The sequence below is a fragment of the Ascaphus truei genome, chromosome 14 (genome assembly GCF_040206685.1).
Source record: "Ascaphus truei isolate aAscTru1 chromosome 14, aAscTru1.hap1, whole genome shotgun sequence".
Classification (NCBI taxonomy): domain Eukaryota; kingdom Metazoa; phylum Chordata; class Amphibia; order Anura; family Ascaphidae; genus Ascaphus; species Ascaphus truei.
This window is the reverse complement of record NC_134496.1, coordinates 43,657,984-43,685,282: the sequence shown is the minus strand read 5'-3', so window position 1 is coordinate 43,685,282 and position 27,299 is coordinate 43,657,984. Positions and strand designations below refer to the sequence as shown.

Genomic DNA, 27,299 nt, shown 5'->3' with positions numbered 1-27,299 from the left:
TATGTCACATGTATTAATGTTGTAAAGCGCTATGTACATGGATGGCGCTATACAAATAAAGATATTCATATATACATACATAATTAGTTAAATAGAGGTGAGCAACTGAGCAGTCAAACTATAACATCCGACAATAAATCAAATCTATCATTTCAAATCAAGCAATAAAACTATATTTATATTGGACACTACCTTACTATTTCATTAAAAATTATGTCTATGAGACTTCCTGTGACGTCAAGAGGAATGGCTGCCTGAGAGACTTGCTCCAGGGCCCCTCCAACGAATAACCAACAATTAAGCACTTAAATAAACAAATCCCCCCCCAAACCTTACAGCGCTGAACCCCAAAGACTAGCTGGGCATAAGCGTGACCTTTTCCAGCGATTTGGAGAGGGGTTGCCGGCGCTCTGGGAGGCCTCCTGTGAGCCCCGACCCCCGGTGGAAGTCTCCCCCTGCATCACACACAAAATCGGAGGAGCCGTCTGGAGGAACGGAGCGGGAGGTAGGAGAGGCGGTGGAGCTAACCGGACTCCGGTCTGACTGTGGGGTTTGGGAAAGCCCCCCCCTCCCCCGCGCACTGGTTAATTGAGGGGGTTATATACCTCTATCTCTCTCCTACCTGTACAACATAGTTGCACTCGTTCATCTTTCGCAGTACCGGATACGGTCCCGACCAGGCAGCCATTAATTGGTTCTTCCGAATGGGCTTGAGAACAAGTACCTGCTGTCCTGGGATGAACTCTCTGCTACGGGCATTCTGATCATACCAAGTCTTCTGCTTGGTCTGAGCAGCCCTAAGGTTGTCCTGTGCCAACCCCATGAGCATCTCTAACCGGTCTCTGAGATCTATCACATACTCAAGCACAGATGCATCAGTAGTGGTAGTCTCCCCTTCCCATCCCTCACGGAATAGGTCCAGAGGTCCCCGTACCTCGCGACTATATAGCAGCTCAAAGGGAGAGAAGCCTATGGATTCTTGCGACACCTCTCGGTACGCAAACAGCAAATGCTGCAGGGGAATCTCCCAGTCTTTTCCCTCTGCCTCTATAAATGTTCGCAGCATCTGCTTCAGGGTACCATTGAACCTCTCACAAAGTCCGTTGGTTTGGGGGTGGTAAGGGGTCGTGCGCTGGTGTTTCACCCCGCACGCCTCCCAGAGACACTGGAGCAATTCACTCATGAACTGCGACCCCTGATCGGTTAGGATCTCACTAGGGAAACCTACCCTAGAAAAAATGGCTAACAGAGCTTTAGCTACTGCCCTAGCATAAATACTGGCAAGCGCTACCGCCCCAGGGTACCGGTTGGCAAAATCCACCACCGTGAGAATGTAGCGCTTTCCTGACCAGCTGGGAACCATGAGGGGTCCCACGAGGTCCATAGCTACCCACTGAAAGGGTTCCCCTATTACCGGTAACGGGTTCAGGGGTGCCTTCACACTGTCACCCGCCTTACCTACTCGCTGGCAGGCATAACAGGATCGGCAGAACTCTAGTAACGCTGCAACAGCCAGGCTCACGTCCTAGCGACCCCCTGATGCCCAGCTAGTGGAATGGAGTGGGCTACCCGCAACAACTGCTGCCTATATTCACGGGGTACCACTAGCTGTCTCTTCCCTGTCCATACCTCATCTAACCCGGTGGTCCCTTGCTCTCTGTATAGGAGCCCGCGGTGCCACAAGAAGTAATCAGACCCCTTGCTTGGCTTAGACTCCGACGCCCGCAGTCTCATGCCCTCCAAGCTGGGATCAGATCGCACCGCATCCCTAAACTGGGCACCTATCTCTGGCCACCCCCCGGTCACATCTGAGTCAGGGGGACAGGGAACAGGTACAGGAAACAGTAAGTCAGTGTCAGAAAGCGACTGAGTCTGGCTTAACTGTCTGGTCTCTGCAGAGACTACTGGAACTGTAGGTCCCAAATGCAGGGGGACAGGGGCTGGTTCTGCTGCGATCCTTGCTGACTGGCTCCTGGTGATCGCTGCAACAGGTGCCAGCTCAGTGGTAAAAACACAGGTAACGTGTCCTAGGTCGTTACCCAGCAAGACCTCAGCATCTAACCCAGGCAAAACCCCCACCTCCCTCATGCCACGTCCGGCACCCCAGTCCAAAAAGACCCGGGCAACATGGAGTGACCGCGGTCCTCCGTCTGGCATAGTCACTTGCATCCCGGTGCCCGGGAGCAAATCCTCTGGCCGCACCATATCAGGGCGAACCAGAGTCATGGTGGCACTGGAGTCTAGCAAGCCGTCCACCTGCCGGTCTCCGATGGTCACCTTCCGCAGATGCTTCTGCCGGACATCGTTGGGCTGCATCCCGACTGAAGCAACCTGATGTCCCCCGCTCTCAGCTGCTGGTCCTGAGGTGGCAAGTGCAGTCTCTCCGCTGGGAATCCCTCTGTGGGCTGGTTCCACGGCTGTACTTGGCTCCTCTGTGTGTGCCAGTCACACACACTGGCGACCGGCCTCGCAGCTGGTGAGCGTTGCCCCTGATGGGGTCCCTTGGACCGGTCCCGGTCCAGACTGTCTGGCCTGAGATGCCCGACCTTGTTGCAAGTGTAACACCGCCTCTCATGCTTGAACTCTGCAGCCTAGGGTGTGCTGTTTGCTGCCGCAGGCTGGTGTGTCCACGGAGGGGTAGTCTTAGCGCCCTGGGCCGCATGGCCTGCTCCATTGGGTGCTACAGGGTCGTTCATTGCAACTCGGCTGGCCACATACTCATCCGCCATTCTCGCTGCATCCTCATAGGTCTGAGGATTATGGTCATAGACTCATCCCCTCACATCTGTGGGAAGCTGCTGCAGCAGCTGCTCTTGAAAGAATATGTCCAGCAGGGTATGGAATGTTGTAACCCCATTCCCCTCCACCCACTGACTCCCGTGCAAAGCCATCCTACTGGCATAGGTGCTGTATGACTCTCCGGGGAGTACTACCTCCGTCCGGAACTTACCCCTGTAAGATTCTGGAGTCAGGGCATACTGGGTTAGCAGCTTGCTTTTCACATGACCATAGTCATCGGCATCCACGCGTGGAATACCCATCACAGTCCGTTTGGCTTTGCCAGATAACAGTGGTCGCAGTCTGACCACCCAGTCCCTTCTTGGAATTCAGAACCGGGAACACTGCATCTCAAAGTCATTCAGGAACGCATCGAGGTCATCTGTGCCATCCACGAACTTGCTGAAGCTGTGATGATCCGCCCGGGAAAGACCTTGTTCCCCGTTTGCAAGGTAGGAGGTTCTTCTGAGCACTGCTGTCAGGAGCTGTACCCGCTCTGCAGTGCTAACACCCGTTCCCCATGTAGCCAGAAGTGCAGTGAGCCCAGGGACGGCACGCTCGGCAGCTGCAGCTGCTATCTCGACCACAACCCCTGGCGCCAAGCCACCCATGACCGGGGGGTCACTAGCACTCTCCTCATGTCCTTGCAGCCCCGGAGTTGGAGGGACCTCCAGCACTCCGGGCTGAATAGCGTCAGCCAACACAGCAGCTACGGGGACTTGCCCCTCTGGTAGGACCCTGCGGTCCTCATGATGCTCCAAATCCTCCTCCAGTTGTGCCCTCGACCGCCCATCTGTCGGTAAGCCATACCCCGCACATCTCTCCACGACTTTCTCTCTGGTCTATGACCTGAACCTTCCTGAGCGATTGCTCGTGGTGCCTTCGGAGTATGGGTGAAGGGAACAGTGAAGTCTCTCGTGCTCTTCAGAAGTGTGTGTCAGTTGCTACTTGTCTGAGGAGCTGGCAAGCTACAAGGTCCTCACTATATTTCAGAGCCCGCAGGACACTGCAATATAGGTTCAATCTGTATATCACCAGCTGCCATCAGTTTTTTAAAAGCTTGTCACGATGACATCAACTTTTATCAACACATTTATATTTCTGGGTACTTGATTGAACAGAACAAGTTGCAAAATAAATTGTGATTTATTTCCTTAATAAACAAACACACGACATCTGCAGAATACACTTAAAACCACACTCACTGGGATCAGGAAACGAAATAATTTTTCTTAGGAACGAAAGAAATTGTCCTTTGCTTGCCAGTGCAAGAAATGCAGCCTTGGTTTTAAAAGTCCTGTGGTTATGTGGTTGTTAACCCCTTCACTCCTGGACTGGTTGCTGCTGTACTGGAACAAAGTCTTGCATCTTTACATCATGGATTAAAATTCAGGAATCACACTGGGAATAATTGGGAAGCCACATTTATAGACTGCCCAAAGCTATCTTTAACATGTGGATCCAATCCCCTCGTGGGAACAAAAAAAACCACGAATAGCCAAGTGACCCACAGTTCATAAGACCGGTCAAAAGGGCTGTCCGGTGGGCAGGGCGCATGGGTCAGGTTGACGCCCATGCCACTTAGCATACCTGGGCTACACCCATTTCTTGGGGCCACTGGGTCTGGTCTCTGTCTGAAAGGTGTCACTAGCCTGACATCTGCTGTGCATCAGAATGCCATTATTGTATACATTATGGGTCTCTGGGTCTTTTCATAATTGACACTCTTTTAGACAGGGGGACTCTAAATCTGTGGGAGCCTTTTGAGGCTCCATCATAAAAATAATTACCGCCCTTTGAGGCTTGGTCATAAAAATACCGAAGCTCATTCCCCCATATCACAGCTGGAGGTCCAAGTAATTCCTGCTTGGACTTACAAAAAAATGCATCCTGCCTTACATTTAAGATCTGCTATCATGTGTTGGTTAGAGCAGGGGGGCGCAAACTTTTTTCCCTGCGCCCCCCTGCCAGCTGTCCCCTCACTCCCGCGCCCCCCCAACCCCAACTTACCCGCGCTCCGGCGTAATGACGTCACGTTGCCATAGCAACGTGACGTCACATGACCTCGCAGCGTCATTTTGACTCCGCATTGCCATGGCGACGCAGGGTGGAAGCCGCCGGAGCCACGGTAAGTTAGGTTTACAGAGGCCCTGCAGCTCCCCCGGCACTTAATTTAAGTGCCTTCGGGAAGCGCGCAGGGCCTCTGTAAACCCCGCGCCCCCCGTCGGCAGTCTCGCGCCCCCCCTGGGGGTCGCGCCCCCCAGTTTGCGCACCGCTGGGTTAGAGGGTATGGCAAGCAATGCATCTTGTCTTTTACCCTCGCAGACAGGGAATGGCCTGCACATGGGGAGTAAAAATGGCGGGGACCGGGCAACAACAGTAATGCATGGCAAATCAGGTATTAACCCTTTCCTCCCCGTCACACTGCCTACAGCCCATACTGTCCCGACAGACCCGCCGAGGACTGCCGAGGACTTGAGGGAGGAAGGCTGCAAGAGGAACCCCCCCGAAGAGAGGCCAAGTCCACCCACCTACCTGATGTACCTGCTACCTCCAATCTCGGCAACTGGCGCCGCAACACCGCATCCCCAGCGGAGAAACGCAGAGACAATCAGCGACAGATCCCCCAGCGCACTGCCATCTAGAACTCAGCCAAGACCCCCCTCCACTAACCCTCATTCACCCCCCCCACCACAGCCCTCTCCTCCCCTTTCCCCCCCGCCCCTTCCCCCACACCCCTCCCTTCCCCCACACCCCCTCCTCCCCAACCCTTTCCCCCTCCACCCCAACCCCTCCCCCCCTCTACCCACCCCCCTCCTGAATCCCCCCCTCCCTCCTCCCCTACCTGCCCATCCTGACCCCCCCCTTTCCTCCCACCACTTACCGGAGCCGGGGGAGCCGGAGCCGGAGGGTGACGACCCCAACCTGGGGCCTCCGACCCCGGCGATCATGGTACAGCCCCGAGAGAAAACCCTGGCTACTAAAGAGGACTATGCAGACTATATCTCTAACCCAAGGGGGTTCAGCAACAATCAGGTTGGATCCATCTTTTTCCCCCTAACCCCGATATGCCACCAATCTACTCCGACCCCCCCCCTGCCCCTCCGCCACTGCCCCCCAGCTCCCTCCCCCCCTCTCCGATCCCCTGTGCCCCCCCCCATCCCTCCCTCCCAGAGAGGCCCAGACCGGGGTCCCCATCGCCACGCCAGCTCCCATACAATCCAAAAGAAGAACTATGTACCCCTGAAATTTCGAGCAAACCACTAGCCTCCCCCTACCCCTCCCCCACAAACTACCCCCCCTCCCCCACCCCCCAGCCCCCCCCCCACCTACAATCCCACCAAAGGGAGGCAAAGCCCAGGACAAATATCACATGACAGGATGCACAGAGAACTTATCAACGTCATGTATGAAAATGCTTACATCTATGTTAAAATGTTGTGGTATAGATCACTCCCCTTCCTCCTCCTTCCTCCCCCCCCTTTTTCCCCCTCTTCCCCCCCTTCCCCTCCTTTCCCCCCCCCCCCTTCTCCCCTCTCCCGCCCCCCCTTCCCCAATCAACAGAAAGGGTAACGCAGCCTTCAAACCCTTCCCCCCATCCCCTCCCTCCCCCCCCAGGGCAGCCGAAGTGAAATGTAATGAAGGCATACAAAAAACAACAAAAAAAAACAAATGCGCAGCCACAAGGCAAGACAACCCCCCCCTCCCACCTTATGCTATCCTGTTTCAACTTTGCCCTCTCGCAAGCTAAACAAGCCTACTTTTCTGCACTAATCAACATGCACAAGTCTAACCCACGCCGACTGTTCTCTGTCTTTGATACTCTACTCAAACCACCCTCAGCTGCCTCTCCTTCCTCCATCTCCGCTCAGGACTTTGCTGACTATTTTAAGGAAAAGGTGGAATCCATACGTCAGAACATCCCCTCTGTTTCTTCTTCCCATCCTACACCTCTTCCTAACTCTCCTCCTGCCTTCCTTGACTCTTTTTCCACTGTCTCAGAGGAGGATGTGTCGCTGTTGATCGCCACTTCTCCCTCTACCACTTGCCCTCTTGACCCCATTCCCTCCCATCTCCTAAAACCTCTTGCTCCTACTATAATCCCTACGCTCACACACATTTTTAACTCCTCCCTCTGCTCTGGAACCTTTCCATCCTCCTTCAAACATGCAACAGTCATACCATTACTCAAAAACAGCAAACTTGACCCTACCTGTCTTTCTAACTATCGACCTGTCTCCTTCCTGCCTTTTGCCTCTAAACTCCTTGAACGTCTTGTATTCTCTCGCTTGCTCCATTTTCTCAACACCTATTCTCTCCTAGACCCTCTACAATCTGGCTTCCGCACTGCTCACTCCACGGAAACAGCCCTCACTAAAATAACTGACGACCTCCATGCTGCCAAAGACAGAGGTCATTACACTCTGCTCATATTACTCGACCTCTCTGCAGCATTTGACACCGTGGACCACCCTCTTCTCCTTCACATTCTCCATACTCTTGGTATTCGGAACAAAGCTCTATCCTGGATCTCATCCTACCTCTCCCATCGTACTTTCAGTGTCTCTTCTGCTAACACCTCCTCCTCCTCTATTGATCTCTCTGTGGGGGTACCCCAGGGCTCTGTCCTGGGACCTCTTCTCTTTTCTCTGTACACACTCTCTCTAGGTGACCTAATAACATCTTTTGAGTTTAAATATCACCTCTATGCTGACGACACACAAATATACTTTTCAACACCTGACCTTACACCTGCTATACAGACCAAAGTTTCTGAATGTCTCTCTGCTATATCATCCTGGATGGCCCTCCGTCGCCTTAAAGTCAACATGGCTAAAACAGAGCTCCTCATACTTCCTCCCAAACCTGGCCCTACTACCTCCTTCCACATTACTGTTGGAACTACGATCATCCACCCAGTAACCCAAGCAAGCTGCCTAGGGGTCACACTCGACTCCTCTCTCACATTCGCCCCTCACATTCAAAACATTTCTAAAACTTGTCGCTTTTTCCTCCGCAATATAACAAAGATACGCCCTTTCCTCTGTTGCTCGACTGCTAAAACTCTGACTCAGGCCCTCATTCTCTCCCGTCTTGATTACTGTAACCTCCTGCTGTCCGGCCTTCCTGCCTCTCACCTGTCTCCCCTACAATCTATCCTAAATGCTGCTGCCAGAATCACTCTACTCTTTCCTAGATCTGTCTCAGCATCTCCCCTCCTGAAATCCCTCTCCTGGCTTCCAATCAAATCCCGCATCTCACACTCCATTCTTCTCCTCACTTTTAAAGCTTTACACTCTTCTGCCCCTCCTTACATCTCAGCCCTAATTTCTCGTTATGCACCATCCCGACTCTTGCGTTCTGCTCAAGGATGTCTTCTTTCTACCCCTTTTTATCTAAAGCCCTCTCCCGCCTTAAACCTTTTTCACTGACTGCCCCACACCTCTGGAATGCCCTTCCCCTCAGTACCCGACTAGCACCCTCTCTATCCACCTTTAAGACCCACCTTAAGACACACTTGCTTAAAGAAGTATACGAATAGCACTGTGAACATTCTGAACACATGATACATAAAGCTTGGCCCCCTGCAGATGCACTTACCAGAACTCCCTCCTACTGTTTCTGTACCTTCTCCCTACCTACCAATTAGATTGTAAGCTCCTCGGGGCAGGGACTCCTCTTCCTTAATGTTATGTTTGTCTAAAGCACTTATTCCCATGATCTGTTATTTATATTATCTGTTATTTATTCGATTACCACATGTATTACTACTGTGAAGCGCTATGTACATTAATGGCGCTATATAAATAAAGACATACAATACAATACAATACAATACAATACAATTGTGGGACTAGAAAGACGCTGAAATGTTTAGAGTAATAACCTGATTAGGCTATGTCTACAAAACAACAACTGTAGAAAGAAATGCTTTATATGTTTGCACACGGGTTTTTCCTTTTTTTTCTTTCTTCTCTTTGTTTTTTCTCTTCCTTTCCCCTCCCCCCGCTCTATATCCCTCTCCTCCCCAGTTAGTCCCATGCCCTTCAGCCTACAAGACCCAAAGGCCACACTGCGCCACAAATTTAGACGGGAGGCAGCTTTCCCCTCATTTTACTGGGTCTCCATTAAACACGGTATGTTCAAAGACATGGAGGGTGTCGGACCATGTACCTGGTTCTCTCTCCCATTCCAGGCTTGGTGTCCTGGAAGGATCTCCAGGGGTGTTTGACCCCGCCACCTTTCTCACTGTCGTGAGAAAGGTTACTCTTGTTGCGCCTGACAAAGGCCTGTATGTTCGTTTCTTCCCCTATGTGTCCACCCTTCCCCCCCCCTCCAATCCGATGCCCAGAGATGCCCTATCCCTTCCCATCCACACCGACCAGGAACCTTCGTCCTATGCCTGAAGAAGGAGCTCTTGTCATGGGAAATCCAAGAGCATCAGAGTCTGGAGCTCTGGGAATACCCCCCATGGGACAATGTCTTCCATTAAATTAATTTCACTTAACGTCAAAGGACTCAATTCAGTAACAAAGAGGAAGCTAGTCCTTCAGGACCTAAAGAAATCAAAGGGAGACATTGTCCTCATCCAAGAGACTCACTTCAATTCCCCAACCCCACCCAACACATTCAAAAATGTATTCCCCCAGGCCTATTTTGCATCCTCGCCAAGCAAAAAAAGAGGAGTAGTCATCCTTATACGGAATGGCGTCCCTTTTGTTCTATCCAAGTCACTCCCAGACCCCGATGGTCGGTTCCTGATACTACAGGGCATCCTGTCTGGCACCCCAATCACACTTGTAAACGTCTATGCCCCCAATGACAACCAACTCCCTTTCCTAAGAACCCTCCTCCAATCCCTAGAACAGCAATCTTTCTCATCTCTGATTATCGGAGGTGACTTTAACATGGTGGCCTCTCACGCACTAGACAAATCGAACCCCGCCCCCACCCTCCTCCCATCCTCTCCCACTCCATATACCATCCAATCCCAAAAGAAAGCTAAGAAATTTAGTGACATCATTGAGGAATACTCACTAGTGGATATATGGAGGCTCAGCACCAGGGTCATAGGGACTATACCTTCTTCTCCACCCCTGTTCAGTCCTACTCGAGGATCGATTATTTTCTATGTACTAGCAACATCTTCCAGGTGTCCTCCCAGTCAAACATAGGCCCAATCACCTGGTCTGACCATGCACCAATTGAACTTACCCTATCCATACCCTTTGTGAATAACACCCAATACATATGGAAATTAAATGATTCCATGTTAAACTGCCCTGACACAGAAATGGTACTCCGCCAAAAGCTATCAATGTTCTTTCAAATTAACGCAGGATCAGTCTCAGCCCCAGCCATGCTCTGGGAGGCCCATAAAGCCTCCATCAGAGGAGACCTGATTTCAATCACATCACACAAAAAGAAAATTAAACTTAAGCTCCAAAAAGAGATCTTAGACAAGATCACCAAGCTAGAACAGCAGCATAAAACTACGGCATCTAAAAAAATGCTTAAACAACTAAATCTAGCTAGATCTTCTCTCAAACAGACCCAACTCGAGGAAGTAGAGAAGGCACTAAGGTGGTCGAAGCAAAAATTCTTCGATAAAGGCAATAAAGCTGACAGGCTTCTAGCCTCAAAACTCAGGGGCACGAGAGTCAAATCTCAGATAGCCCGCATACAGACACGAAACGGACAGACCACATACATAGAAAAAGAGATAGCACAGGAATTTGAAGACTTTTACTCGGACCTTTACAACCTTCACCCCCCAACCCAGGACCCGGTTAGCCTTAAAACTATCTCACAATATCTAGAGCAATATAACCTGCCCACCCTATCCCAGGAAGAGGTAGAGAAGTTAAATAAAAATGTCTCCCAAGAGGAACTATCTGGAGCCATTAAATCACTCAAATTAGCCCAAACCCCGGGCCCAGATGGTTTCTCAAACTCTTATTATAAAATGTTCATGCCAATCCTCTCCCCATACCTATTAGATATGTACAATTCCTTCCTCCAAGGGGAACCAATCCCCGCTACGATTACAGCGGCAAATCTGGCTATAATCCACAAGGAGGGTAGAGACCTGCTCCTCTGCGGTAACTATAGGCCATCTCCCTGTTAAATACCGATCTCAAAATCTACAGTAAGATCTTGGCAAACAGGCTAAATCCAATTCTCCCTAGACTCATACACATAGATCAAGTAGGTTTTGTGTCAGGAAGACAGGCCTCCGACAACACCCGCAAAATTGTGGATATAATAGACCACGTGCCTCTCACTGGATCCAAAGCAATGATTCTGAGCCTCGACGCTGAAAAAGCGTTCGACAGAATCAAATGGTATTTTTTAGACCAAACAATGCTGAGGTTCGGCTTCAGTGGCCCTTTCCTAGAGGGAGTGAGAGCCCTCTATCAAAACCCAACAGCGTATGTCAAACTATCAGGCGGCTTCTCGGATCCAATAAAAATCAGGAACGGGACCAGACAGGGCTGCCCGCTTTCCCCCTTGTTATTTGCCCTAACCATTGAACCTTTAGCGTCCAAAATTAGAGCCGAAAAAAGTATCAAGGAGATCCAAATTGCGGACCGAGAGTACAACATTTCCCTATTTGTGGACGATGTGATTCTGACCCTCGATGACCCCCTTTCCTCCCTCCCTAGCCTTCAAAGGCATCTGACTCAATTTGGGCAGATCTCTGACTATAAGGTCAAGATAGACAAATCGGAAGCCCTAAATATCTCCCTCCCACCCCAGACGTGGAAACTTATCCAAGCCCACTACAAATACAAGTGGAGCTCCACCTATATAAAATATCTGGGGGTCAAAATTTCAAACTCGTATAACTCCCTTTATCAACACAATTACCCCCTGTGACAGGGTAAATAAAAGCCACCAGTTATATGCCTGGAAAACCTATGTCTAGTCTGCAGTGCAGCACTGACTAGGTTAACTTCAGCTGGGAACCTCAGGACAATTAGCTGGATCCCAGCTGCCTAATCAAGGTGTGTTAAAACCCAGGCTGTAGACACATGGAGCCTGGCTGTTGAGGAGAGAGGAGTAAGCTGCTAAAGAGATTCCTGTAACAAGGTCTGAGTAGCAAGGTAGTTGAATTGTGAACTGTCTGTCCCCTGCATAGGAAAAGGGTAACTGCCTGATTTATAGACTGTCTGCTAAAGAGAAACTGTTTTGTTTGGTTTGCGGAAGAAAAAGCCATTTTCGTTTGTTGCTGATGAAAAGCTATTTTTGTTTGTTGCTGATGAAAAGCTATTTTTGTTTTGTGTGCTGTATATCTTTTAAGGCTAAATAAATAAGCCTTGTCAAGAAACCCACGTGTGTAGTTGCATGTACCCTGCAACATATGGTGTCAGAAGTGGGATTTTGAAAGGCCCCTGAAATAAAAGGGCCATACATACACACAAGAATGAAAAAAATGGAAGAATTTTTTTAAGAGTTTTTGTGCGAGCAGACCAAAAAGCGGGGACAGTTAATGCAGGAGCAGGCACGGCTGCAAGCAGAGAGAGATGAAAGACTTTTGCAGCAGCAAACCCAGCTCCTAACCCAGCAGCAGGCAGCACAGGAGGAGCGAATGGCCAAGCTGCTGACCCAATTCCAGGGGTCTGCCAGTCCAGAACTTGGAAGCAGACCCCCGATACTCCTGAGGAAAATGGCTCAGAACAAGGATCCAGAGGCTTTTTTACTGACTTTTGAAAGAGTTGCCGAAGCTCAGGGCTGGGCTACAGATCGCTGGGCAACTACTTTGGCCCCGCTCCTCATAGGAGAAGCCCAGGCCTCATATCAGGGTCTCCCAGCAGATCAGACAATGGACTATCGCCAAGTAAAAGCCGCCATACTGGATCGCTTAGGTCTGACCCCAGAGACCTACCGGCAGCAGTTCCGGAACATGAAGTACACCGCTAAGATGAGAAACCGGGTCATCGCTGAGCAATTATTGGACTTGTGTACACGCTGGATACAACCTGAGGAGTGCACTAAGGAGGCAATTCTGGAGCAGGTGGTTTTGGAACAATTTCTACAAATAATACCCCCTTCCGCACGCTCGTGGGTAAAACGCCACGCTGCTGAAACCCTAGCTTTGGCGGTCTGACTCGTGGAGAACTTCCTTGGGGCTGAGCAGCAGGCGAGTGTCCTGGACCCGACTCCACCGGCACTTGCGGACGCCCAAAGAGGGAGGTCGGATCAATGGGGAACCTACGGCCCATTACGGTACCGCCAAGTCCAACGGAAGGAGCAGTCGTTCCAGCAAGGACGGAGTCCAAATGCTGGTCCCCGCAGAGACCCTCACCTCCCTCCGGATGTCGGCTCGTTGCAAAGTGAGAGGAACTTCCAAGGACGTCGCCCACAGGACCCACCAGATGCCTGGTCTCCAGTAACCGGTCCAGCGGAGCGCTATCCACAGCCCCCTCCTGTGCGGGAACCCTCTCCATGTTCCGCCTGCGGAGAACAAGGCCACCGGTATGTGGACTGTCCACTGATGGATTGTTCATTCAGCAGAACCGTCGCCTCGGCTTTTACTGGGGAAAATTACAAGCCCTGGCTACTTCCAGCCCTGATTGGGGGAAAAACCGTCCAGGCCCTTGTAGATTCAGGCTCTGGGAAAACTCTGGTCCTCCAGGAACTGTTACCGCCCAACGTGTGTTCTTTTGACTCCCCATGGAGCATAGAATGTATACACAGCGATGTAAAACGCTATCCGATGGCAAAAATCCGGCTACAGGTAAAAGGTCAGGAGGCTTACCTCGAAGTAGGAGTTGCTTCTTGGCTACCTGCCCCCGTTGTGCTCGGTCGGGACAGGCCTTTCTTTTCGGACCTAATGGCCCCAGTCTTTCACGAGGAGCCTCCTTCTAGGGCTCAGGAGAACCCTGGCAAACTGTTCCCCTTCTCGGCAGACCTTTTTCCCAGTAGACACCGGGTTCAAAAGACTCGGAAGCAAAGACGCTTGGACAAACAGGACTGGTTGCAGAAATCTGGGTCTCAAGGTGACCATTCTAGTAGTCAGAGGTCACAAGTGATGGCTGGGGATGGCCAAAGGGAGGGGGATATGGGCCCTGGAGATTTACCAGACCTGTACCTCCCTGACTTTCGCCAGAAGCAAAGGGAAGACCCAGTCCTTGCTAGACAGTATGACAAGGTGGTGAAAATTGATGAACAGATTTTAGATGCACAGGGGGTGATAGTATTCTCCCATTTTGAGCTATCAAAGGATATCCTATTTAGGGTGAATAGGCAGACACAAACAGGGGAGGTCACCAGACAGATATTGGTTCCCAAGGCGTTTGTTAAATCTGTGTTCACTCTAGCCCATACTGTCCCTTGGGGTGGTCACCTGGGCAGGGATAAAACATTGGACCGTATTTCATCCCGATTCTATTGGCCAGGGATGCATAGTGATATTGCTAAGCTATGTGCAGCATGTCCGGAGTGCCAGCTAACTAGTCCAAAAGGACATAAACCAGCCCCTTTGGTTCCTCTACCCTTGGTGTCAGTTCCCTTTGAGAGGATTGGGGTAGACTTGGTAGGACCTCTAGAACCTTCTGCAAAAGGACACAGGTTTATCATTGTCATAGTTGATTATGCGACAAGATATCCTGAGGCGTTCCCCCTGAGAACAGCAACGGCGAAGCAAGTAGCCAACAAGTTGTTGGAACTGTTCTCACGGGTTGGACTTCCCCAGGTTATGTTGACAGACCAAGGTACAAATTTCATGGCTAAACTGATGCAGGATGTCTTAAAGTTACTAGAGGTCAAGTCTGTTCGGACATCGGTCTACCATCCACAGACTGACGGATTGGTGGAAAGATTTAACCGAACTCTAAAAGGGATGCTGAGGAAATTTGTAGATTCAGAGAAGAGAGCCTGGGATGAACTTCTCCCTTTTCTGCTGTTTGCAGTGCAGGAAGTTCCCCAGGCCTCCACAGGATTCTCACCATTTGAATTGCTCTATGGCCGCCAACCCCGGGGTATCCTAGACCTCCTAAAGGAGTCCTGGGAGGAACAGCAGTCCCCTTCTAAGAATACCCTGCAATATGTACTAGACCTTAGGAAGCGCCTAGATGTGGTCAGCCATTTTGCCAGGGAGAATCTTAGATCAGCCCAGGACAGTCAGGAGAGACATTACAATCAGAATGCTCGCATGAGAGTGTTTCACCCAGGAGACCAGGTGATGTTATTGTTACCCAGTTGCGAGAGTAAACTCCTGGCCAAATGGCAGGGCCCATTCGAAGTACTCCGCCGTACGGGTGATTACGAGATCGCTCAACCAGGGTCCAGGAAGGGTAAACAAATTTACCATGTGAACTAGTTGAAACCCTGGAAGATGCAGCGGTCTCTATTCATGCACCCGGTGGAGGAGGAAACCGACTTGGGTCCTCAGCCTCCACGGGAGAACATCGTGAGTGACGATAAAATCCCAATGGGTAAACAGTTGTCCTCTGAACAAAAAGGGGACTTGTTAGCAATAATTACACAATTCCAGGATGTTTTTTCTGACTTACCAGGACAAACTAACTTAATTTCCCATGCAATCGAGACAGCACCTGGGGTAAAAGTACGTTCCCGTCCTTATAGGTTGCCTGAAAGTCGTAGGGCTCTGGTAGAGAAGGAGGTACAAGAAATGTTACACTTAGGAGTGATTGAGGAATCATGCAGTGAGTGGTGTAGTCCACTAATTATGGTCCCTAAACCCGATGGGAAGGTAAGATGTTGTGTGGACCTCCGAAAGTTCAATGCGGTATCCAAGTTTGACGCATATCCGATGCCAAGGGTGAACGAATTAAATGACGCCCTTGGTAACGCGGAATATATATCCACGTTGGACTTGACAAAAGGATACTGGCAAATACCCTTAGAGGAAAAGTCCAAATGCAAAACAGCCTTTGCCACTCCCATGGGTTTATACCAGTTTGTGACAATGCCATTTGGACTGCATGGAGCCCCAGCCACATTTCAGAGACTTATGGATAAGGTACTGAGGCCCCATAGGACTTATGCCACAGCCTACCTAGATGACATTGTCATTTATAGTAAACACTGGCAGGCCCATTTAAATAGGCTGAAAGCGGTCCTCAAATCTCTAAGAGAGGTAGGACTCACAGCCAACCCTAAGAAATGTGCCTTTGGTTAAGCGGAAACCAAATACTTAGGGTATGCAGTGGGAGGTGGAAAAGTAAGGCCACTAGCCGACAAGGTAGCTGCCCTGAAAGAAGTTCCGACCCCCCAAACAAAAACGCAGGTACGCTCTCTGCTGGGTTTAGCAGGATACTACCGGCGGTTCATCCCCAAATATTCGGAAGTGGCAGCCCCTTTAACGGACCTCACAAAAACGTGTGCCCCTACACAAGTGGTGTGGTCAAGGGATTGTCAGAGAGCCTTTGAGGACATAAAAAGGTGTCTATCAGAGGGTCCCATCCTTAGAAGCCCAGACTTCAACAGCCCTTTTATAGTGCAAACAGATGCATCAGAGATAGGGCTAGGGGCAGTGTTGTCACAACAGTTTGAGGGAGTTGAACATCCTATCCCCAAGGGAAAAAAACTACTCAGTGATTGAGAAAGAGTGCCTCGCAGTAAAGTGGGCAATCGAGGCTTTGAGGCATTACCTGGCAGGAGTCCATTTTACTTTGGTGACGGATCATGCTCCACTGAAGTGGTTAAATAGGAAGGATTCCAATGCTAGATTGACTAGGTGGTATATGGCCCTCCAACCCTTCTCATTTAAGATTCAGCATAGGCCGGGAAAAGAGAACGCAAATGCTGACTTCTTTTCTAGAGAAAGGGTGGATGGTTGGGCTTCAGCCGTGCGTAGCCCCAGCCACACACTAACAGGGGAGGAATGTGACAGGGTAAATAAAAGCCACCAGTTATATGCCTGGAAAACCTATGTCTAGTCTGCAGTGCAGCACTGATTAGGTTAACTTCAGCTGGGAACCTCAGGACAATTAGTTGAATCCCAACTGCCTAATCAAGGTGTGTTAAAACCCAGGCTGTAGACACATGGAGCCTGGCTGTTGAGGAGAGAGGAGTAAGCTGCTAAAGAGATTCCTGTAACAAGGTCTGAGTAGCAAGGTAGTTGAATTGTGAACTGTCTGTTCCCTGCATAGGAAAAGGGTAACTGCCTGATTTATAGACTGTCTGCTAAAGAGAAACTGTTTTGTTTGGTTTGCGGAAGAAAAAGCCATTTTCGTTTGTTGCTGATGAAAAGCTATTTTTGTTTGTTGCTGATGAAAAGCTATTTTTGTTTGTTGCTGATGAAAAGCTATTTTTGTTTTGTGTGCTGTATATCTTTTAAGGCTAAATAAATAAGCCTTGTCAAGAAACCCACGTGTGTAGTTGCATGTACCCTGCAACACCCCCCTATTTGACCAGATTAAAAAAGACTTGGAAACGTGGAAAAAACACCAAATTTCCTGGTTTGGAAGAAGTGTCCGTAAAAATGAACGTCCTCCAATGGTTACTATATTACTTCCAAACCCTCCCCATCGTAGTGCCACGCCCGGCTCTAAAGAACATCCAGTCACTAATACTCCAATTCATTTTGAACGATAAGAGACCTAGGGTCCCAAGGTCAGTGATGCTCTCCTCAAGAGCAAGAGGAGGCATGGGGGTCCCCGACTTAGTCAGATATTACCTCGCAGCACAATTGAAGCAGGCTGTAGTTTTGAATTGCGACCCAGCCTCGGCCTGTTGGCTCGCAATAGAGTCACATTACGCACAGCCTCACTCCATCCAAGTGGCACTCTGGAGCACAGGAGGGAGAAGGAGTGGGCCATAGAGGTTCGGTCTCGGAGCAATGAGATGCATGTGGGACGCATGGCTCAAAAGCAAAGGGAAGTATGGTCTGCTAGCTTCTCCCTCCAAGCTCACCCCACTCTTTGGGAACCCCAACTTCCCGCCAGGGTGTTCCACAAGACAATTTGACCAATTCCAGGGTCACAATATTAGGATGGTTGCCGATCTACTGCAGAAGGGAGAGATCCTAACTTTTCAGGCATTAAAGAACAAATTCCAGACCCAAGACCTTCATCTATTTAAATATCTACAACTTAGGCACTTCCTACACTCACTGTCTCCAACCTCCAAATTCCCCCCAATGACCCGGTTTGAAACCCTATGTCTCAAAGACATATACCAGAGAGGCCTGATATCAGATATACAAAAGCACGGAACCGACATCAGACCCCCCGAAACACCGCTATATGCAAAAATGGTCGGACAAACTAGGTCTCCCAATAGATCTGGAAGACTGGGAGGATATTTGGGAGCAAGCCCCTAAAACCTCAATTTGTACGACAATAAAAGAAAACATCTATAAAATTATATTCCAGTGGTACCTGACCCCGGCTAGGCTGAGCCAGGTCTACCCCGGCACACTGGACCTGTGCTGGAGGGGATGTGGTCAAAAGGGAGACATGGCCCACATTTGGTGGTCATGTCCGGAGATCTAGAAGTTCTGGACCAAGATCCAGACACTTATCTATGAGATCACTGGAATCCCCCTCCCCCTGGACCCTCTTACCATGGTGCTGAGCAAACCCATTGACGACCACCCCCCACCAATATCCCGGCTGATCAGGGACATGCTGACAGCGGCCAGATGCTCTATAGCGGCAGCCTGGAAACAGATTAAGGCCCCCTTGAGAACCACAGTAGTGAGAAGGGTTAATGAGGTCATGACTATGGAGAAGCTTACGGCCATGCTCCAAAAGAAAATGCCCCAGTTCTGGAACACATGGGACCCTTGGATCGAGAGATAAGCCCCCAAAAATTCAAAGCACCTAGGTCTAGCAGCCACCCCCAAACAATTGGGGAGCTGCACGGGGACACCTCTGGGCAAGCCCACATACCTCCCTCTCCCCCTCCCATGTTTGTCTCCTCCCCCCCCCCTCCTCTTCCCCTTACTCTTTTTCCTATTGAAAACGGAAAACTGTTATTGGTCCTTCCCTGAAAGTAATGAGCCGACATGTTGTGGGCCCACAACACTACTGTATGTTAGATTATCTATGACTGTGACCAATAAAAAAATTGTTACAAAAAAAAATTATGTCTATGGTTATGGACAAAGCCAAGGTCCTCTCCTTTGCTTCCCTTATGGAACTACGTGGAATCCCAAAGGGTGAGATATTTGGATACTTTCAGATAAAAGGTTTTGCCCAACGTGTGAGCTCACCACCACCACCCTTAACTCTATCAGAGAGTCTATGTAACGTCGCCCAACTCAAAAAGGACAATCTCGACCATCTATACCTGAATCTTTCTTCCACCCGCAAAAAGTGAATTTCCATTTATATCGCAATGGGAGAAAGATCTGACCCTGGAATATGGGGAGAGATATTTGGGGCGGCGGTGGCCATGAGCTCCATATGCATGCAAATTATAGAGAATGCGTATAAAGTATTACACAGGTGGCATTTAACCCAAGTGCGCCTGGCAAGAATGTTCCCGGGGACCTCCCCCATATCCTAAGGCTTGCAGCCAACGAGCCTCGTTCATCCACATGTGGTGGCTATGCCCTGAGGTGGCAGGGGTATGGAAAAAGGCGCACAGACTGGTGGAAAAAGTACTGGGCTTTCCTTTCCCCCTCGATCCTTGGTCGTGTCTTCTAAACAGACCCCTGGACGGTATTGACAGACACCAAAATAAATTGATATCTCATATAATGACAGCAACACGCTGTGCCATAGCGGAGAAATTAATGAGCCGGCTCTGCCAGTCCTATATCAGATTAAAACAAGAATTTGGTACTCTCTGAAAATGAAAAGACTAACAGCGTTCCTAAGGGATTCCTGCACAAAATTTCAAAAGGTATTCTCCATTAAAGAACTGCCCCATGCTACATAGCAAGAAAAGTCAATACAGTAACAAAATTGACATAACCGCCATAAAATACCAAAAAATAAGCTATTGACAACCTAATTCGGGGTGTCTAAACAAAACAGTATGCTCTCTCCCTTTTCCAATCTCCACTCCCTACTTTTCTTTCTCTTATAAACAGATGGATATTTAACCAAATAATACAAATGACAGATGTTTGAGTAATGATGATGTTCATGTATGCATAATCACACGTTATTTTGTTAACAATTGCTTGTCGGGACTGCTGCGCTGCTCCCCTTCCGGGAAATGTGAGCCAAGCAGCAAAGGTATCTAGGAACTGGGCAATAAATTCTAACAACATGGAGAGAGAAAGTAGAGAAGAGACAGAGTGAACTTTGAAGTTCTTGTGCCCAGTACTGTGTAATGCATAAAATGTAGTGTGCGACAATAAAGTATTTGATGTGTTTTTACCTTTCCAGGAATGCTAGCAAGCATATGGCTCACAAGCATACGGTATGAGTTTCAAGGGGGGATTTGCTGAGAAAGTGTTGTCAGAATGTGCCCAACTAGCAGAGTTGCTGGATACCCCAAAAATGTACCTGGGAATCATGAGGCACATTGTACAGGCAATACCTCCCCTTGAAAACGCTTTCGCGACTCAAACCCTAGGGGTTCCCTGCTTCGGCACAGACCAGAAAGGTAAAAGGGGCATAGGGATGTGAGGTGTCCCTGAAAAAGTCAAGGGGTCCTTAGGTTAGTGGGGATACCCAGTAAATGCCCAGGTCAACCAGAACCGGTATAGGTGTTCTGAGGTGTTCCAACAATACATATAAGGTTGTGAGGGGATTCTTAGAATCCATACTAAGTCTATGCAATAGTGTGTGGGGAATATGGCTCGTGAAAAATAAAGTGCAGCTTTTTATTCTATTCTATTTTTATTCTATTCCCCATACCAGGGGATATATTTTATTAACAAAGTGTGTTAAGTACATATGTGCTTTGTGCTCAGTAAAATGAGGCACAGGGATGAAAAGTATCCCTGTAGCTGAGGGAATCCCTAGGTTAAGGGGTGTACACCAGTTAGTGCCAAGGTGTCCCAGAACCTGTATTGGGTTTGTGTGTGCCCCAACTGAATATAAGGTACCCCAAAATGTATGCTGTAATAAAATATGACATATGGTGTTTTTACATTTACTATAAGGCTCAATGCAGTCAGACTGGGCACATGTTTAAGGTGCCAGCTAGTCTGCAAAGAATCCGTAGATGAAAGAGGAGACAGGATGTTGAGAGGTGTCGGAGTGCTAAGTGGACGGGGCAGGGCGGAGTACTGGGTCCAGAGAACAGAGACCCCCTGTAGGAGGCGGGAGGCAATGGGCTGGCTAAGGAAAAGATGACGATTGTAGGTGCTTTTCCTATTGGCCAGAAAATATGTCCTGCCCAGAGGGCATCCTGAGCTGGCTCAACACACCCCCTGCCTCTGACATCATCAGCCAGATGAGCCCCGCTCTGATTGGCTGGTGGGACATTTTCCTGCAGGGTTCTGTGAATGTAACTCAGAAGTATTATAAACCCCTGAGTCAATCAGATTAGCAGATTCTAAGCACCAAGTCCAGTGATTTAAAATCCAGACCTCTGGAGAGAGGGGAGGGGTGGCGTCTGGAACTGCAGGCTGATTTCAGTTCTTGTACATTGCAGGCTAAGTCTCAGGGGCAAATCCTTATGTAGTATTCCTTGCACCTAGGAGTCTAGTTTTTTTACCCCAGTTCCCAAGTAAGTGTGCCTTTTATGTAGTTTGTGTAACATCCTGTGAATAAATTTACAATTTTACAAATTTACAATTTAATTCATTTACCTGTTTTGCTCAATGTATGATCCTGGTAAAAAGGCGTAAATGCCTGGTCTCCTGTGACAATGTCCATCTAGGAGAACACAAGATACTTACTGCTCCATTATGTCTGTTGCCTGGCATGGGAGTACTAAAAGAAAGACCTGCACAACAAGGAGCAGCAGCAGAGGCAGTATGCTGCTTTTGTTGTGGTACTGGTGTGATGTTGCAGCTTCCTATTATATCCCAAGAAGCTGGGGGTCCCGAGAGCTAAAAATTAATGCAGTTTATCTCCGCAGACCCCCTACTTCAAATTTTTTTTAACTCATCCAAGCAAAAATGGGATCCCTGGATAAATTAAATGCTAAAAAAGGTTACTTAGCTACATCCTGGTCCAGAGTATCGACCTCTTCTTTCGATAGTATGGGAGAAGGAGCAGCTCAGTGCATAAAGAGTGATTGGCACGGAGCTTGAAGCAAGAGAACTTGGTTCAGTTCCGGTGTCAGCTCGTTGTGACCTTGGGTAAGTCACTTTATCTCCCTGTGCCTCAGGCACCAAAAACACAGATTGTAAGATTGCAGGGACTGTGTCTGCAAAATGTCTCTGTGAAGTGATATGTAAAACAAACAGCGCTATACATGAACAAACTATTACTTATTATAGTCAAGGATTCCCAAGAACCCCTATTTGTTTTATTTTTCTCCTTTTCCCTTTCCTGACCGGCCTGAGGATCAAAATATTTATCTAGGTTATATTGTCATAGAGTCAACTTGGGATCTGTGTATCCTGCAATAGTAATGTCCTTCAACGTGACATTATGATGTATTCCCCTCTCCTTTTCTTTTGTTCTGTATTTCTGCTGAATAAAATGATAAGTTAAAATAAAAAAAAGGAGCAATCTCTAAGAAGTCTATATCAATGTAACTCCTATGTCAACATTTTGTTGAGCTCTAAAGAACACACCTAAACCCTTTAACCCCACAGTGCACATTCACTGATATACATATAGGCATAAACACAAAACAGAGCACACCGCTCACTCAATTATTTATTATTGATATTATATCATTATTTTCAAAAATGGGTGCTACCTATGTACTGAAGTTAATAGGTTTTTTAACACATACATGAAAGGCTGACAAAGTCAATCTGTCATTCACAGAAAGTACATAATTTCATGTACAGTACTTTCTGTGAATGACAGATTGACTTTGTCAGCCATTCATTTATGTGTTAAAACCTATACATATAGGCATACTGATACTGATTGAGGCACACTCACAAATACACTGGCACTCAGGAGATTATTCCTGAAACTTTGATAGGGCCGAAAGCACGGAAGCGCCCATTGAAGTCAGTGGTTGTATCCGTACAATAGTGCCCTGATCAGTATAGTTTAACCCTTAGAGTGCTGGAGGGGCCATGACACCAGAGTACCCCAGCCCCATCCGACAGTCGCAATCACGTGATGAGGGCCACAGACCGATTTCCTGGGTCCCAGGACTAGAGTGATCGCTATGTCACTGATGACAGAATGATAGAGGAGTCCTCCTCTTCTGTTCCTTTCCTGTAAAATCACGTTCTGCTCTGCCCTGATGTGCTATTATTTTTACTACAATCTTCTGTGTCATTCGCTGCAGGCTGTGATTGAAACAACAGTAAAGACAGATGTTTTCAGTCATTAAAATTGGTAGTTACTTTTTTCAATTAAAAAACGTCATTGCTATTAATGGATTCTACCTAAAAAGGAGTGTTCCTACTCCCTGTTGCTCTTCGTATAGTATATGTGTATATCACAGATGGATACACATTGAATTATGCCTGTGTTCTGTCTTGGTAGACACCTTTGTGAATCACAAAGTTAATTTTCACTTATAACAGAGAAAACAGGAAAAGACCACAGGAGGGAAGCCAATGTCAATCTCTTGATGAAATATTACTTTGCTGCCTTAGGTAGAATAAACTCTTAAATAAATCAAGCATTCATTTTATTTTATGTACCACTTTTAGGAACATGGTAAGACACAAAGATGATACATCAGTGTGCAGATATTTCAATTAATATTTAACATTTTAAATTGTTTCATAATATATATGTTGCAAGAAAAGACAATTGTGCAAATATATTTTGCCATGTTTTTATATCAAATTTGCAACTTAAACCTTTGAATTACGTACTGACAATTTCATACCACATTTAATCAGACAATTGTTTTAAAATTAGGACAGCATGGCATCTAGAGTAGGTCTTCATCGCAAAAAAGCAGAGATTGGGGTGGGGTGGAGGAGCCTCTCTTTTCTGTTCCTAGAGCTGCTGGAGTTGTTATATCCTCAGTAGCAATCTGCCGGTCTTCAAACGTAAGTGGTTGAAGAGTTGGAAGTGCTGGTAACGTTGGTTACAACACTATTATTTTCCAGGGTTTCCCAGGACATTTTGGTGCCTCTGGTAGGTCCAACAAAACATCCTCATGACTATTTGGAACATTACCATTATCCTCTGTCACTGTTGGAATATGGGGGAATAATGGAGGACCTTGGGGCCCCTGTGTGGATGGAGTAGCTGATTCCCCAAGAACATGACCGGAATTATGTGACTGTTGTGTTGTCACTAACACCTCATCTGTTTGCGAAGTTGTCTTAGGCACCTGCGGGATTTCATGCACTATAGGTTTGACTGTTACTTCTGTTTTCCTTCTGTCATCTTCTTTAGATTCTTCAGACGAGTCACATTTTTTATGATCATGTTTTTTGCATCCTTTGTGTTTTTTGTGTCTTTTTTCTTTTTTATCCTTTTTTCTATGCTTGTCTTCTTCTTTAGGATTAGGACCAGTAGGTCCTCTGGATTGCAATTGAGGACGGCCAGGAATGACTAGATGTTTGGGCCTTTCTAAAACCATGCGGAAAGGTGAAAGTCCCCTTGTGTAACCTCCTGACATGGGCTAGAATAAGAAAATGAAATACACAATTACTTTTTTATTGCACATGTATATTATGGCTATAATTATTAAAATATGAATATTTAAACAATGTATTTCACGTAGTGCCCACGGTATACATTGGAACAAATGTAAGATGAGTTCTAACCGAAATGTAACATGTCCTCTTTACAATTAAATTAAAACTGTTTTTACATCAAAGGTGCAGTCCCCACCTGCCAATCTAAATTTTTAATTGTCATTTGTTTGCTTTTTCTTTCCGATCACATACTTCTTTGTGAAATCCTTGAGTAGTTTTCTGTTTCTGTTTTGCTGGGACCCTTAAAATCGCTGCTATTTCCTTCTCTAAAAACTGCAAATGTCTCTGTTTTTGACAATGTGACTTTAGGGATGTTGGGCCTTTCTTCCCTAAGCTTTTATAGCGGCCCCTAGAAAAAACATATTTCTTACTGTGGTTTTGATATTCTCTAAAATTGCAAAAATATTAACACATCTCCAATACAATGGTAGAAAGCGAAACTCTCACCTTACTGCTGCTCGGGCTACATGTTACAAATTGGGAATGCAGATTGAAAACATTGTTACCAAAATATAAACAATACCGGAGCAAACTGGAAGCTCAATGAGCTTCTTCTTAAGGCCCCTGCTACCGAAAGGGCGATACTTGACCGGATAAAAGATTTCTTTAGAGAAAACAAGGGAAGCGTACAGTCGCAGGCCACGCTTTGGGAAGCCCATAAGGCTACTCTTAGGGGGTTCCTTATGAATATAGCTGGTAAGCGGAGACGAGAGAAAGCTTCTAAAATACATGAGCTGCAGGCGAGATTGACACTTCTCACTGCACAACACTCCGCGGACAAAAACCAGAACACGTGGCAAGAATTGTTAGATACCAAGGCGGCCCTTAATTTGGTGTTATCATCCCAGGCCGAGAAGGAGTTAGCTTGGTCCAAACGCAGATTTTATGAAAAAGATACCTTACTAGCCAACAAGCTCCGAAACAAGCTTCCAAACTTTCGGATAGCGGCAATTAGAACCCAGCAGGTTGATCTTACCTCTGATCCGAAACAAATAGTGGAAGCATTCCGGAAATACTATGCTACACTGTATGATGGAGATAAGGTCACCCATAACCAAAAAACATCGGCTGCCCTAAAGAGGTTTCTGTCTGAGGCACAGCTTCCGACCCTGGGCAGGGTTGAGAAGGAGGCCCTGCAGGGTGATTTCACCCTGGAAGAGATCACAGAGGTAATTAAGTCCCTCAAACCAGCCAAGGCCCCAGGTCCTGATGGATACTCAAATTTATACTATAAAATTTTTTGTAAGACCCTAGCCCCTCATCTTCTGAAGTTATTTAACGGGATCCTGGAGGGGGAGCCCTTCCCGGCCCAGGTGCTCCAGGCGTCTATCTCGGTGATCCACAAGCCTGGTAAGGACCCGGCAGACTACAAGAGCTACCGGCCAATCTCCCTGATTAATTCGGACATAAAAATCTTCTCCAAACTATTAGCAAACAGGGTGGGTAGTGTCCTTCCAGGCCTGATACATCCGGATCAAGTAGGCTTTATTGCAGGTAGACAGGCGGCAGATAACACCAGACGGATAATTGATCTGATAGATTTGGCAAAACAAAAACACATTCCGTCCATGGTGTTGAGTCTGGATGCCGAGAAGGCATTCGATCGTATCGATTGGTCTTACCTCCGAGAGACGCTGGGGGTGTTTGGGTTTGGAGGCCGCCTTCTTGAGGCAATAATGGCCCTATACTCAGGACCCACAGCGAAAGTGCGGCATCAGGGCTTCCCTTCCGAGCTATTTAATATCCGAAGTGGAACTCGCCAGGGTTGCCCGCTGTCCCCTTTACTTTTTGCCCTTTGTATCGAACCCCTCGCAGCCCACATTAGATTAAGCCCTAATATATCAGGAATCCAAATGGGGGGACAGCATCACAAAGCTGCGCTATATGCAGACGACGTGATTCTGACCATCTCTAAACCGCTGACAACCCTGCCCAATGTCTTTGAGATCTTGGGCGCCTTTGGCAGGATTTCAGGGTTCAAGATTAACCAGGCCAAGTCTGAGGCGCTCAACATCAATCTACCTAAACCAATCGAAAAATTATTAGAACTAAATTTCAATTTTAAGTGGCAATCCTCCGCTATCAAATATTTAGGGGTATATATCACCAGGGATTATAATACTTTATATAAGGCAAATTTCCCCAAGATGATGAAGAAGCTCAAGGAGGATCTCAGGGTGTGGGCGGGGTACGGGATATCATGGTTCGGCAGAATTCATAGCGTGAAGATGAATTTACTGCCCAAAATGTTATATCTGTTTCAGACCCTACCAATACCTTTAATTAAATCTGAGATCCAAGCCCTTCAAGCTCACATCATCCAATTTATTTGGAACAAAAAACGCCCACGAATTGCAAAAAGCCTACTGACAAAACCAGTAGTAAAAGGAGGACTTTCGGTACCTTGCTTGATGGCGTACTATAAAGCGGCACAATTAGGCCAAATCATTCAATGGCACGCGGACCCCACAAACAGAAGATGGACAGAGCTAGAAAGGGAATGTTGTGCTCCAGTGGCACTTCAAGATCTGATCTGGCTACCAAAACAATGCAAGAAAGGCATGGGGACTCCGCTCTGCGCTGTGGCGAACTCCTTAGCGGTCTGGGAGACATCTAAATTTAAAGCTAACTTAACCACCCCCCACACATTAATGACCCCCCTATGGGGCAATCCGGACTTTGCTCCGGGGCTGTCGAGTGATAAATTTGTAAAGTGGACGCAGGCAGGGTACAACCGATTAAAGGACCTGGGGGGTAAGGGATCTATCAAGACGTTCGATTGGTTCAAAGAGGCATCAAATTTCCCAAATTCAGAATTATTTAGATTCCTCCAGGTCAGGGCATTTTA

At 47.7% G+C, this 27,299-nt stretch overlaps 1 protein-coding gene and 1 long non-coding RNA gene across 2 annotated transcripts in view; one reads left to right on the top strand and one right to left on the bottom strand.

Annotated features, from left to right (window-relative positions):
- The window catches only part of LOC142466038 (uncharacterized), a 183,049-nt gene that overhangs the window by 94,409 nt on the left and 61,341 nt on the right, over positions 1 to 27,299 (top strand). The gene's annotated exons all lie outside the window — the stretch shown is intronic.
- The window catches only part of LOC142466031 (uncharacterized), a 78,745-nt gene continuing 74,853 nt past the window's right edge, over positions 23,408 to 27,299 (bottom strand). The window contains exon 18 of the mRNA XM_075570654.1: positions 23,408 to 24,375. Coding sequence (XP_075426769.1) covers positions 23,833 to 24,375 — 543 coding nt within the window. The 3' untranslated portion in view covers positions 23,408 to 23,832. The remainder of the gene's footprint in view (positions 24,376 to 27,299) is intronic.